At 45.6% G+C, this 15,035-nt stretch overlaps 1 protein-coding gene across 1 annotated transcript; it reads right to left on the reverse strand.

Annotated features, from left to right (window-relative positions):
• Positions 1-907: 907 nt before the first annotated feature.
• On the reverse strand, positions 908-9,170 carry LOC126018849 (uridylate-specific endoribonuclease-like). Its single transcript, XM_049780942.1, has 6 exons — positions 9,164-9,170; positions 8,765-9,040; positions 7,200-7,313; positions 5,964-6,070; positions 5,262-5,404; positions 908-1,028 (listed from the first exon to the last, which is right to left on the reverse strand). Exons 1-6 carry the CDS (start codon positions 9,168-9,170, stop codon positions 908-910), a joined length of 768 nt encoding a protein of 255 aa, XP_049636899.1.
• Between the last annotated feature and the right edge of the window lie 5,865 nt (positions 9,171-15,035).

Here is a 15,035-nt window from a genome sequence, read left to right on the forward strand (position 1 = left end):
TTCAGTTCCAGCCAGCAAAAAGCCTCTCGCCTTCCACAGACCCTTGCTCTTATAGTCCAGAGTCAGGTCCCACCCAATGGTGGGATCAGATACCAACCAATGGTGGAAGCAGAATCAGGTCCTACCCTAGGGTGGGGGCAGAATGCCAGGTCACACCCTAGGGTAGGGCACAATCACCTAATCAGATTAGGGTGAGCAACATAGTAATCCCCCAAAATATTTACATACACAATACATGCTATTTCTCTGGCCCTTTTGTTAGAGTTCTTATTCCTGGTGTAGGAAACCATGTTTGTTTTCACAGATGGTTCCATAGTTCAGGGGTGAATGGGCAATGTCTGATCAGCCAAAGTCTAAGCCAAGTCAGTTGTGCCAGGTGTTCACAGTGTAAGGTCCCTCTGCAGTATAAAATGTTGTGTTCCTATCTCTATTATAAGAACTTGTTTGCATATGTAATCTTTTCCCATTTTAATGTGCCTATGCAAAAAGGAACAATGCCATTTGGCATTATTGGTGCATATGGGAGTCAAGATATCAAGACCAACAATCCCCATAACCTTTTTCTTACATGGCCTCTAAACAAAGATTTGTCTACCAAAATTACATACTAAATGGATACCGAGGATGGGGGAAATAGCCACTACATGAGAAGATATTCAATCACAGTTATGCCTATTAAAGGAATGTAACTAAAGAGATATTCAAATGAGATTTCTATGTCCTTTCTAAGTCTTTTGAAATAGGCAGGGAAGGGGTAAGATCCAGAACCCAGCTTCAGCCTATGGGTTCATTATGAGGAGTCTAGGGAAGATGGCTCCTAGCAGTCACATATCAGGGAGTATCCTCAAGCAGAGAACTTAGATAACACTGCAGTTCTTCTGCCCTCCTGTTCCTTTCTAGCTGGAAGCTAGTGGGTGGAAGATACCACATAGGCTGCGGCGATGTACTTCTTGCCATTTCCATAGGTGGTCTTATGCCAGGTGTAGGTCTGGATAGCCAAGGGATATCCACCCAGCTTCAGCTTGCACCTGTGGAGAAAGATGGCCAAGTTGTTAGGATCCCCCACTTCACTCCACCTCTGTCCTGCAAGGGGCAGCCCAGGCCGTGCATAATGGCTCCACACTTTGAACCCATGGCACTCCAAGAGAGCTGCCACAGCCCTGCTTCCCATTCTCTGTGTGCAGGAGCCCTTTGAAAACATTATTAGGTTTCATTTGGAGGTGGGGTGGGGGCAGAGAGCCAAACCCAGCAATGCTCAAAGTTTACTCCTGGTTCTTCACTCAGGGAGCACTCCTGGTGGGAGTCTTGTGTTGCCAGGGATTGAGCTCAGGTCAGGTACATGCAAAGCAAGGCATAGACAATATACTATCTCGTTGACATCCCCCCAAAATTCTAATCATCTATTTTCCATGGTTTTGTTTTATTTTTTGAAGGGGCCACAACTGGTAATGCTCAAGGGTTAAGCCTGGCTCTGTACTCTGGAATCACTCCAGGCAGTGCTTGCAGAACCACATGGGATGTCTGGGATTAAACCCTAATTGGCAGTGTGTGAGGCAAGTGCCTACCTACTGTGCGATCTCCCACTCCCCCATCTTCTTTTTCTTAATGAATCTTTAACTGAATCACTTTGAGATACATAATTGCAAACTTGTTCAGAATCCACTGAATAGGAGAAACTATTAACCCAATACCCATCAGACAAGGGGCTAATATCCAAAATATACAAGGCACTGACAGAACTTTACAAGAATAAAAAGTCTAACCCCATCAAAAAATAAGGAGAACAAATGAATATGTATTTCTCAAAGAAGAAATACAAATGGCCAAAAGACACATGAAAAAATGCTTCACATCATTAATCATCTGGGAGAGGCAACTCAAAACAACAATGAGGTACCATCTCACACTACAGAGACTGGCACATATCACAAAGAACAAGAACAATCAGTGCTGGCAGGGATGTGGAGAGAAATGAACTCTGATTCTCTGCTGGTGGGAATGCTATCTAGAAAAGCCTTTATGAAAAACAATATGGAGGGTCCAGGAAGGTGGCGCTAGAGGTAAGGTGTCTACCTTACAAGCGCTAGCGTAGGACGGACCATGGTTCGATCCCCTGGCGTCCCATATGGTCCCCCCAAGCCAGGGGAGATTTCTGAGCACATAGCCAGGAGTAACCCCTGAGTGTCAAACGGGTATGGCCCAAAAACCAAAAAAAAAAAAAAAAAAAAAAGAAAAACAATATGGAGATTCCTCAAAAAACTGGAAATTGAGCTCCCATATGATCCAACTATACCACTCCTAAGGATATATCCTAGGAACACAAAGATACAATTCAAAAATCTCTTCCTCATACCTATATTCATTGCAGCACTATATACAATAGCCAGACCCTGGAAACAACCAAGATGCCCTTCAACAGATGAATGGCTAAAGAAACTGTGATACATATACAAAATGGAATATTATGCAGCCGTCAGGAGAGAAGTCATGAAATTTTCCTATACATGGATATACATGGAAGCTATTATGCTGAGTGAAATAACTCAGAGGGAGAGAGATAGACACAGAATGGTCTCACTCATCTATAGGTTTTAAAAAAATTAAAGACATTATTGTAATAATCCAAGCAACAATAGAATTAAGAGCCAGAAGAACTCGCTCACAATATGAAGCTCTTCACAAAGAGTGGTGAATGCTATTAGGGAAATAACTACACTAACAACTAATGACAATGTTAATGAGTGAGAAAAGTAGAATGCCTGTCTCGAATACAGGCAAGGGTGGGGGAAAAGGGTGGGGAGCATTGGTGGTGGGAAGGTTGCACTGGTGCAGGGGAATGTTCTGTTTATGACTGAAACCCAACTACAATCATACTTTAATTATGGTGCTTAAGTAAAGATTTTCTAAAAAATAAAGAAAGAACACATTAAAATAAAAAAGTTGTTCATGATCGAGTTTCAGACATACAACTATCTTCTATTTTCCTCAGAAACACATTTCCTCTTTATCAGAGTGAGATTCTAAAATCCCAGATACAAGGTCAAAGAGAGTATAGAGAATTAAGCACTTGCCTTGGACATGCCAATCTGGGTTTGATCCTTGGCATTCCGAATGGTTCCCTGATCACTACCAGGAGAGATCTGTTAGCACTACTAGGTATGACACCCAAAATCTTGCACATGCCCTACATGAATTTTATCCCTGGTATCCCATATGGTCGCCTAAGCATCAACAAAGTAATACCTGCATGCAGGTCTAGGACTAACCTCTATTCCAGTAGTAGCCCCTCAAAAAAAAAAAAAATCCCAGATTCTGGGAGGGTCATGGCCACTTGGTGATGGTAGGAAGTACTAACTTTGTACATCAGTGCTCCATAGTTTAACCATCTTACCAGCTAAATATCGAAGTAATAAATATTGTAAAATAAAAGTATGGGGCCAGAATGACACAAGGGATAAGATACTTGCCTTGCATGTGACAACCCCTGTTCCATCCCCATTACCACATATGGTCCCTCAAGTACTGCCAGAGATAATCCCTTCCTGAGTACAGAGCCAGGAGTTAGCCCCAAACATAGGTGGATGTTGCCCAAAATCAAAAACAAAATTTTAATAAATAAGCCATAGAAATACTAATTTTGTTTCAATTTTAGACATCCTCACAAATAGTCTAAAAAAATGACTATTTCTAACTTCACTTGCAGCCAAAGGTAAGGTCAGGGGAGGAATGAAATGCATTAGGGATATTTTATATTCCAAAATATATGATTCAGGGCCCGGAGAGATAGCACAGCGGCGTTTGCCTTGCAAGCAGCCGATCCAGGACCAAAGGTGGTTGGTTCGAATCCCGGTGTCCCATATGGTCCCCCGTACCTGCCAGGAGCTATTTCTGAGCAGATAGCCACGAGTAACCCCTGAGTGCTGCCGGTGTGGCCCAAAAACAAAACAAACAAACAAAAAATATATATATAATTTTCAGACACAAAAGAGAAAAGAGCTGGAAGTTCCAGCTCACCTCAGGAAGCTCACCACAAAGAGTGATGAGTTTAGTTAGAGAAATAACTACATTTTGAACTGTCCTAATAATGAGAATGTATGAGGGAAATGGAGAGCCTGTTTAGAGTACAGGCGGGGGTCGGGTGGGGAGGAGGGAGATTTGGGACATTGGGTGATGGGAATGTTGCACTGGTGATGGGTGGTGTTCTTTACATGACTGAAACCCAAACACAATCATGTATGTAATCAAGGTGTTTAAATAAAAAAAAATATATATATATATATATGATTCAGATGCTATGTTAACAAAATATGAACTACCTTATAACAAATTTGTTTGTACATTTACCTATGCATATTTGTATTAAATTTCTATAAAGAGCCAAATGACTGAAAATGTCCTCATTTCAAGCAAAGTTAAATACAAAATAAAAAATAGAGGCCAGATAGCACAGTAGTGTGTGTGCCTTGCTGACCTAGGTTTGATCCCCAGCACCCATATGGTACTTTGAGCGTGCTAGGAGTAATTTCTGAGTGCTGAGTCAATCACCCCTAAGTATTGCCAGCTGTGCCTCAAAACAGACTCTCTCCCCACAAAATAAAATAAAATAAAGAAAAACCCAGATTCTAGATCCTCTAGCTATGGAATATCTGCTCAGAAGTTCTAGCATCCACCATCCTCAAACATCCTCAAACATGAGGCCCCATGCTTGCAAAGTGTACTCACTGGAGCTCTAGGGTTTCCCTAAGCAGGGGCCAAAGAGAGAGGCTTGGGGCTTCTCCAAGGTCAACAGCGTCTTTAACTTTCACATATTGTGGTTCTGCCCAACACTACTTGGGAGAGCAGGGAGCCAGTTAGTTTTGCTGCAGAAATGAAGTTTGACTACCAGAAATGAGTCACTGCATGTTTCCCACTAAAAATGCTGCCATCTAACAGGTGATTTTTCTAAGCCCTTAGAGAGAAAGAATCTCCCTCAAGAGGCACAATTGGGGGCCAGAATTAGCACAGTGTTAGGGCATTTGCCTTACAGAGCCAACCCAGGATGGACCCCAGTTCTATTCCCAGCATCCCACATGGTCCCCAGAACCTGCCAGAGTAATTTCTGAGCGATGAGCCAAGAATAACCCCTGAGCACTGCCAAGTGTGAATTAAAAAACAAAAAGAGAAAAATTAAAATATTAGGCAGAATCGAGATCTCCTGGCTGTTTGGGCTGGCTTGTCCACGGTTCCAGGTACTCCCCAGGCCCTGGATTCCTGATACTTACTTTCTGTCTGGCTGGATAATGAAGCACAGGGTGTAGAGGGCAAACTCAAACTCAGGGCTGCTGCCAATGAAAGCTGAGCACTCTTCCTTATCGTAGCCTTCCCAATTGAAATGCATTGTCAACACTTCAGGGTAGGAATTCCACTGCAGAGAAAAGTGGCAAAGAGGTGAGGAGTGATGAGGTGCCCCAGGCTGGAGTGGATTGAGGAGGAATGAATGGGAAGGATTAGTTAGAATTTGTTGAGGGCTAATCAGAATTTAGGTGAAGTTTCTGGGAAAGCTAGATTCAATTCTTTATTTATTTTATTGGGCTTTTGTTTGTTTTATTTTGTCTTGATTTTTTTGTGCTAAACATCAGACCCAGGTTCTCGCACATGCAAGGCAAAAGCTTTACTGCTAAATTGATATCTCCTGTCCTGCAGATTTGTTTGAAATGGACAGAGAAAATGGTTCACCCTGCTAAGATATCTGGTCTCTTTGCTTCTGCACACCTGAAATTCTAGAAGTTTCGCTGTTTGCAAGAGAATGTCAGATCCCTTGATGGTCCCTTGGTGGAACCTACTCAGCCCAAGAAGTCATAGTCACTCCCTGCTTGGCTGCTCCTGAGCATCAGGGTGAAAGGCAATTTTGGTGTCTGGAATGCAGAACAGAACAGCAGGAAAGTAGCTGCTATGGGGGGGGGGGGGTCACACTCAGTACTCACTGGCCCGTCATAGATGTGCCTGTATTGGTGAACCTGGCCGTCTTTTTCTTGCAAGTAGAGGCGAATCCAGTTATGGAAGCCGGTGACTCTGCCATGTTTGATTTCACCTATAGGGAAAAATCCAGGCTGAGGAGCTGGATTTCCTTTCCATGCTAAAATTGATTCCCTTCTCCTGTCTCTGGATCCTAGAATGTCCATGTTGCCCATGACGTCCTAGAATGCCTTCCATGCACTTCAACCCTGCTTTTTAGTTTTGTTTTGTGCCACATCCAGCTGTGCTCAGAGCTTATTTATGGTTCTGCACTCAAAGATCACGCTCAGTGAGCTTGGCTTGGCTTCCATAGAAAGTCCTGGCAATCAAACCTGGGTCAGCCACAAGCAATGCAGATGCCCCACCTACTGCACTATCTCTCCAGCCTCTTTTTTTTTTTTTTTTTTGGTTTTTGGTCATATTCAACAGCACTGCTCAGGGGTTACTCCTGGCTCTACACTCAGAAATCTCTCCTAGTAGGCTCAGGGAACAATATGGGATGCTGGGATTCGAACCACCATCCTTCTGCATGCAAGGCAAATGCCCTACTTTCATGCTCTCTCCAGCTCCTCTCCAGCCTTTTAAGCTTGCTTTTTCACTGGAGGCCTTAGGAGAGTTTCTTTCCTCCCACTAACCAAGGTCGGGGAATACTTGTCAGCCTTTTATTTATTTATTTATTTATTTATTTATTTATTTATTTATTTTGGTTTTGGCCCACAACCTGCTGACACTCAGGGGTTACTCCTGGCTCTGTGCTCAGAAATCACTCCTAGAAGTTATTGGGGACTATATGGATGCCAGGGACTAAACCAGGATTTGTCAAATGCCCTATCTGCTTTGCTATGCTCCAGCCCCAACTGTCAGTCTTTTTTATTTTTTTTCCCAAAAATAAGTCTGACTTGGTGGGAAATTTTTAGGTAAACCAAGGGGGAAAAGACCATGGTCCTTTTGGGAGATAACTGATGATGCTCTGAAAGCAGAGCACCATTCAGAGGTAGGCCCTTGTCTCTAAAATCATTTTCCTTGCCCTGGGTACCCCAGCATCTGAGCTTTCTCCTGTTTAGATACTCCAGAAGACACAAAAAGTGGCTGCTCCAGCCCTCTCCCTAATCTCTAATGAGGTTTCTTATTTCATCTATGGCCAGGTCCAGCTGTTCCCTTCTCTTCATCCCTCTAGTTCTTTCTTCCCGACAGAGGAACCTCACCTGAGAAAACGTGCTCAAAGCCACTTGAGTCCTTGACTCCATGGTCTCTTGAATAGAGCCCAAACCACATGTTCTTCAAGTCTTTGACAAACTCTTCTCTTGAATTGTAGAAGTCTGTGGGGAGTAACACAAAGGACTTAGGAGATAATAAGATAGCACCTGATCGGATCCTGGGAATCAAGGACAAGCCCCTGCTCCGGCACCCTGAAACAATAAAAATGATAACTAGCCTCAGGTCATACCAGTAACAAGATGCAGAGCTTAAAGACAAGCCACGTCTCTCAACTCTTGACTAAAAGCCTCTTGTGAGCTGGACAGAGACAGCTGCCTGGATGTCATGAGCTCTGAGCTAGAACGTGTGGAACTCGGGCAGAGAAAAATGTGAAGAAAAGCTTGCCCTCAGCTTGAGACCCAGAGTTCCAGTCCTGACTTTGATTGAAACTTCTCTTATCATTTTTGTTATTGTTTAGGGGCCACGTCCAACTGTGCTCAGGACTTACTCCTGACTCTGCACTTAGGGATCACTCCTGGCAGTGCTCAGGGGTCCATATGGAGTGCTGTAGGTTGAATCCAGTCAGCCCCAAGCAAGGCATATGCTCTGCCCACTCTACTATCTCTCAGGCCCCCTTACCCAGTGATTTTGTTTGTTTCAGGGTCATACTCAGCACCACACAGGGGTTACTTCTGGTTCTGTGCTCAGAGATTAGTCCTGACGGCTCAGAAGACCATACAGAGTGCTGGAGATCAAACCTGGGCAGGCTGCATGCAAGACAATGCCCTACCCACTGGACTATCGCTCCAGCCCCTTTCCTGGTGATTTGAAACTTGTCACTTAGCCCCCACCCACCCTCTGTCTCCCACAGGAAAAGCTGCAGGCCTTCAGGCTAACAGAATGCCTGTGCACATGAGAAAGCATCAGGGGGCAGTGCGGGACTGACACATGCCCAGCAGGCCTGCCCTGAAAAGAGCCAGGGTAGAGGCCTTTCTTCAGTTCAAGAAAGAATTCAAGGACACAAACCAACACAGCCCTTGCCAACAAGTCCTGCAGCCCAAACCTTTTTTGGTCTGATTCGTGTGCATCTCACTGGAGCCACTCTAACTAGAACCCTACCAGGAAGAACTTCCCTCTCGCAACTTCTGCTGCCTTTTGTTACTGCTTCCCCACCCAGCATGTGGAGTAGCTGGCTCCTTCCTGCCCCTCAAGTGAGGGCCGAAGGAGTCCAACCAGGGACCCTTCCTGCCTGGAAAAGTGGTGCTGATTCAACCACTCTGACTCAGGAGTGTCTGGGGAAAAATGGTAACTCCCACACCACAGAGAACCCTGAAGATCAAAATGGCAAGTCAGGCAAATGAGGCAGCTGAGAGTAAGTCGAACTAGACTGAACTGCTCAGCTCCTCAGGGGGCCATGTCTTTCCTGACTCTTCTCAGATGGACACTGGCTTCTGCCTCTTTCTCACCTACTTTCTGAACCTCCCACTGTGTGGAGCCCCTGAGCATCTAGGTGTCCCAGACACAGACATGAGTTGTCAGCACTTCCCGTGGGGCCTGGAGAGGGCTCACTCACTCTTTCGATGGAGGAACCCATAGAGTTCCTTCATGACATTCGTCTTCATGACCTCCTCAAGGAAGGTATCCTGCTCAGCAAACTGCTGGGTGCTGAAATCTTCCCTCTGGCCTGTCCTCGGATGGTAGTTGTCAAGGAGATTGATGAAGGCTCTGTAGGTTGGCTTGGAGAGCAGCTTCTCGTTGACATAGGTGAAGAACCTGAGGGGTAGAGGGAGACTCACTGAGAGGCTCGAACATGGATTCTGGACAGCCAGGGGGAGACCCAGGAAGTTGGCTGCAGGAAAGAGCAGGCACTTCAGAGCCTCTTGAAGAAGTCACTATTTTCTCTCTCTTCAGCTCTGGAAAGGGCTGTTCTAGTCACAACCTGACCAGCCACAGAAACTTCCTAATTATAGACCTTCCATCCCTCAAGATGGCTCTGGAGGGGCCAGAGCTATAGCCCAGCTGGTAGGGTGCTTCTTTGCACATGGCTGGCCCAGGGCTTTTTGTTTGTTTTGGTTTTGGTTTTGGGGTAACACCTGGCAGTGCTCAGGGGTTTACTCCTGGCTCTGTGCTCAGAAGTCACTCCAGGCAGGCTCAGGGGACCATATGGGATTCCGGGGTTAGACCCAGGGTCTGTGCTATGTTGGCCGCATGCAAGGCAAACGCCTTACAACTCTGCTATAGCTCTGGTCCCTAACCCAGGTTTGATCCATGGCACCACATATAATTTCCCTGAGTAAAGAACCAGGAGTAACCCCTGAGCGTTAACAGGTGTGGCCCCAAAACAAAAACACGAAATATTACCCTGAAGATGTTCTTTCTTTTTTCTTGTCTTTATTCTGATTTGAGGAGAAAATAGTTAAGTCCTGAAAAGAAGCTGAACTGGAGAGGAAGCATAGATAGAGGAAGAAATGAGGGGAACTCACGGCTCTGCAGTCCTCTGGTTCCTTCGTGTTCTGTCTGTTGAGAACTATGTCTTGCTTCTGCGCTCTGTTGGTGTCTGCAGCATAGATCTTCTCCCAGATGCTCTGCAGCTCCTTCTCGGTTACAGCATCACTGCTGTGGGAGAAACCCTCTGGGAGGAACCAGGGGACAGACGAAGTCAGCCAGATAGGTCTGTGCATGGACCCCCTGGGCACCTTCTAGAAGCCAACAGTGAGGGAGAAGGGCTGTCCTGAGATACTAGCAGCTGAAGTAGTTTGGAGGGAGATAACTCAGAACCCAGAGCTGAAGGACATTTAAAATCAGCCCTTGGCCTCACCCACAGAATGTCCATCCTGACCCTTTTCCTATAGGAAAATAGCATGTACCCTGACTGGTATGTTGAAACAAACTGGGAAGGTCCAGAGTGATAGTACAAGGCGTTTGCCTTGCACATGGCTGACTCTGGTTTGATCCACATCATGGAATATGGTCCCCCAAGCCTGCCAGGAGTAATTTTTGAGCACAGAGCTAAGAGTAACCCCTGAACACCAGCAGGTGCAAACCAAACCAAAAACAAAAATTCAGACTGATAGATACACACACACACACACACACACACATATACTACTGAGACACATACACACACACTACTGAGACCTTGTAGATACACACACACACTACTGAGACTTTGTAGTCCAGCAGACCTCTAGAGGGAGCTGCCGAGAGAGAGAGAGAGAGAGAGAGAGAGAGAGAGAGACAGAGACAGAGACAGAGAGAGACAGAGAGAGAGAGACAGAGAGAGAGACAGAGAGAGAGACAGAGAGACAGAGAGACAGAGACAGAGACAGAGAGAGACACAGAGAGAGACAGAGAGAGAGAGGAGAGAGAGAGAGAGGAGAGAGAGAGAGAGAGAGAGAGAGAGAGAGAGAGAGACCCTTCCTCTTCCCAGTCCCACCCACCAAAGATCTCCAGTTAAGGAGAACAAACAGGCTGACCAGTAAACACCCTATTTGGCACACACACACACACACACACACACACCCTTACACACACCCCCTTACACACACACACACACACTCTTACACACACCCCCTTACACACACACACACACACACACACACACACACACACACACACACACACACACACACACACACACACACACCCTTCCTCTTCCCAGTCCCACAGTAAACACCCTATTTGGCCAGGATGTCCTTTCTGCATTTGAACTTCCTTCTCTGGCCTGTACTTTTTTCTGCAGCTGAACTTCTTTCTCTGGCCTGTAGTTTTTATGATCTTCCCACTCAAAAAATAAAATCTCTTCCACTTCCTCCAGGCCTCACATTCTTTCCTGCTTCCCCCAACCCCACCCCCAACAACAAGGCTGTCTTTGTCCTTTCTGCAGCTGAACTTCCTTCTCTGGCCTGTAGTTTTTTCTGCAGCTGAACTTCTTTCTCTGGCCTGTAGTTTTTATAATCTTCCCACTCAAAAAATAAAATCTCTTCCACTTCCTCCAGGCCTCACATTCTTTCCTGCTTCCCCCAACCCCACCCCCAACAACAAGGCTGTCTGAGACCCCTGACTCTTTTCCACCCACGGAGCACCCCTTTACCACCTCCAGATTCTGACTTTGGGGTTCTGTTCTGGCTTGGGCCTGGGCCTGGGCCTTGGTCATAGGCATGGCTTGCACCCTCCTTGTCCCTCTCTGGTACCTCCTGTACCAAGAAGACCTCACTTGGAGGAGAAACACTCACTGCTCAGCTTGGCTTTCTCCAACTCTTCCTCCGGATCCAGGTATGGCTCTGCCATTTTGGGGTCTTTCCTGTCTGCTGAGTCAGGAGTAAAGAGCAAGAGGAGTAAAGTCAGCCTCTACCTCCAAAGGCTCAGCATTCCCCTTTCCCTCCCCTCCCCTCCCCTCCCTCAGTTCTCCCCTTCCTTTTCTCCTCCCATTTCCTCCTTTTCTTAGCTCCACCCGCCTCAGCGGGGTGGGGGGTGGGAGGGAGGCAGGACTTATTCAATTTGTTCAGTGACAAAGGCAAAAGATAGGACTGGAGATAAAGCTCTGGGGCTGCACACAGATTTTGCCTTCAGAGGCCCAGGTTTGTTTGATTCCTTCTCCCCCTGCCCCCCAGCACTGCCTGATTCACTAATACTGCTGGGAGTGAGCACAGAACTAGGAGTAGCTTCTGAGCAACACTGGGTGTGGCCCAAATCAGCAAAAAAACAAGAAACAAAAACTGGACCTAGAATATGAACAGCAAACAGGAGCTGGGGAAGGGATGAAAGCAAAAGAAAAAGACAGGTGGTTGAAAACTCACACAAAGTGAAAAGAGAGTTCCCTGTGTGACTGTCCTTTCCGAGCGCTCATCTGGAGATTGGGAAGGGGATGGCGGCAGGAGATGGTCCCTTCTGGACTGAAACTCTAGCTTGAGTTATAACTTTTTTCTCGCAGGGAAGCTGGCAAATGGTTTGGTGTTTGGTGTTCTCTAAATGGCACGACTCTCACGTAGGGAATCTTCCTTACCTAAAGAACTTCCTACCAGAGAATAGTGAATTCTTCCCCAGGACTCTACTTCCCCAGGGAGTAGGGACTGCTTCCTGAGATACCAGCTTCTCTTTTTGCTCCACAACACTTGGCACAGGCCACACATTGTCTTTGGGGGAAGATGTGTTCAGCAAAGCACATTCCTATTGCTGTTGCGTTCCCTTAGCCTGTGAGCAGAGTTTCCGCATTCTCTGCGCTGGGCCGAGAAGGGTGGACTTGGGTGGGGAAGAGGAGAAAAACTGTTTCTGGGTTCCCTGAACCCTTACACAGGAGAACCGTGTTCCACAGTGAAAGCGTAGTATTCCAAAGTGATTCCCGATCTAGTCATGCATTTGCAGGATGGCTCTCCCTTAGTCCATCAGAACCATCATTCAGATGACTCCTTCAACTAGCAAACATCTGGTGACTAATGCTATGTGCTTCGATCCACCAAGTTCTGTATTTAACCACATTTCACTCCAAACAGGCTCTGATGAGCTGGTAGGAATCTCCACTATCACTGACATTATTTTCTTTTTTTTTAATTATCTTTATTTAAACACCGTGATTACAAATATAATTGTAGTTGTATGATTACAGTCATGTAAAGAACACCTCCCTTCACCAGTGCAGGATTCCCACCACCAATTTCCCAGATCTACCTACTCCCCACCCCACCCACACCTGTACTTGAGACAGGCTTTCTTTTTCCCTCATTCATTCACATTGTTATGATAGTTTTCAGTGTAGTTATTTCTCTAACTGCACTTATCATTCTATGTGGTGAGCTTCATGTCATTAGCTGCACCTACATGGGAGGATGGGGGGAAGTAAGGGTTGGGACTGAGGCAGTAAAATATTAGAAATGAGCTTTGTAGGGCAGTATCAAGGTCCCAATACAAGATGGATATTATGGATATATAGAATATATGCACACAATACTATCAATATGAAAACAAAGAGAAAAAATTTCCACTGACTGTCCCAATATAAACCAGTGCTAGAACAGCCTGCCCTCCTCCCAGAGCGCATTCCCATTAGTGTAGGGAGAGATAGGGGGAAAGCCTGTTGACCCCCACCTAGACTGGTGCCCAGGGAAAGACTGAAGTCCAGGGGAGAAAAACCCTATACCTGGCAAGAGCTGGTCTCCAGAATAAAGGACGAAATCGAAAGCCAGATGACTGACATTATTTTCTATTGGAAAGGATTCTGGGATGAAAGGCTCTGAACCAGGGGCCTGAGAGATAGCATAGGGGCAGAGCGCTTGCCTTCCAGGCAGCCAACCCGGGAGGAACCCAGTTCGATTCCTGGCCTCCCATATGGTTCCCCAGCCTTCCAGTTTGAAAACATGGTCACTGAAGCTATGGTAGGTAGAAAGACCCTGGGTAAGGTGTAAGGCTGAAATGGGCATTACACATTACACATTACAGTCTGTCTACTGAGAAGGAAGACTGGACTGAAATAGAACCTGCTTATCTTACAAAGCCATCTGCTGTGATGAAGAGCTCTGTCTGCCCAAAGGGGACTGATTCAAGCAAATACCCATAGGCCTACTTTCACCCAGAAGGAAACTGGACTCAATTTATACAAATACAGTATCCACAGTAGCAGAAGTTCTGCTGATCAGGACCAGCGATGGAAACCAGGTCAGAGCTTAACCCCGGCTCTCATCAGATCCTATCCCTTTTCTGCTTCCCGGGCCCCTTTTCAAGGACACTGTGGGGCCTGCCTGCTCACTTGGCACCACCAGGTTGATATGTCAAGAGAATAAGACTCCGGTTCAGAGCCTTTTTTTTTTTCTTTTTGTAGACTTGATTGATTGATTGGTTCTTGGGCCACACCCCGAGACGCTCAGGGCTTACTCCTGGCGTCTGCACTCAGAATCACCCCTTAGCAAGGCTCTGGGTCCCAAACAAAGATTGTTTATCTGGAACTCTAAAACACTGGAATAAGGGGATTATTCAAAATGATGTTTTCAGATTATCCTTTTTTTTTGGGGGGGGGGTGGGAGTCACACCTGGCAGAGCTCAGGGGTTACTCCTGGCTCTGCACTCAGAAATCATCCCTGACAAGCACAAGAGACCATACTTTGAATGTGTGGTAATGCCTTGTTTGAATTTGCTTTTCTCTCATGAAATGTCATGTGAAAAGTTTTTTATATGCTAACTCTTTATCTGTATATTTTTGGTGAGATAACATTTTTAATTTGCTTATTTCAGTTTGAGGGCTATACCTGGTGGTGCTCAGAGCTTACTCCTGACTGTTTAGGGATCATTTCTGGGGAGTGCTCAGGAGATCATGTAGTGCTGGGGGTTGAACCTGATCAGCTGAGTGCAGGGCAAGGACCTTAACCCTTGTACTGTCATCTCTCTCCTTCACTTCACATATAAAGGGTATTTTCTCAGGTAAAAGAATTCTAAATTGTGGGTTTTTTGGTTTCTTCTTAGTACATGGAGGGGTCATAAGAGGATTCTGGGCCATAACAGTAGTCCTCAGGGGCTACTCCTAACGCTGCTCAGAGGTCATTTTTTTGTTTGAGGGAGACCACATACAGTGCTAGGAATCAAACCAACATCTGCCACATGCCTTAGCCCTTGTACTATCTCTCTGTCTCATATGATCGTTTTTCCTTTTTTAAATAAAATATATTTTTATTTTTTAGTTTTTATTAGCTTGGGGGATTTAGAGAGCATACATGGTGGTGCTCATTGATCATTCTTAATTGCCATCATATTAAGTATAATAGGGGACCACATTCAATATGGAAGGTCACACCTGGATGAATATGAAATCATATGCAATGCATATGACTATTCTCTAATCATACATAGTTTTTCCT

Source organism: Suncus etruscus, chromosome 9, assembly GCF_024139225.1.
Source record: "Suncus etruscus isolate mSunEtr1 chromosome 9, mSunEtr1.pri.cur, whole genome shotgun sequence".
NCBI lineage: Eukaryota > Metazoa > Chordata > Mammalia > Eulipotyphla > Soricidae > Suncus > Suncus etruscus.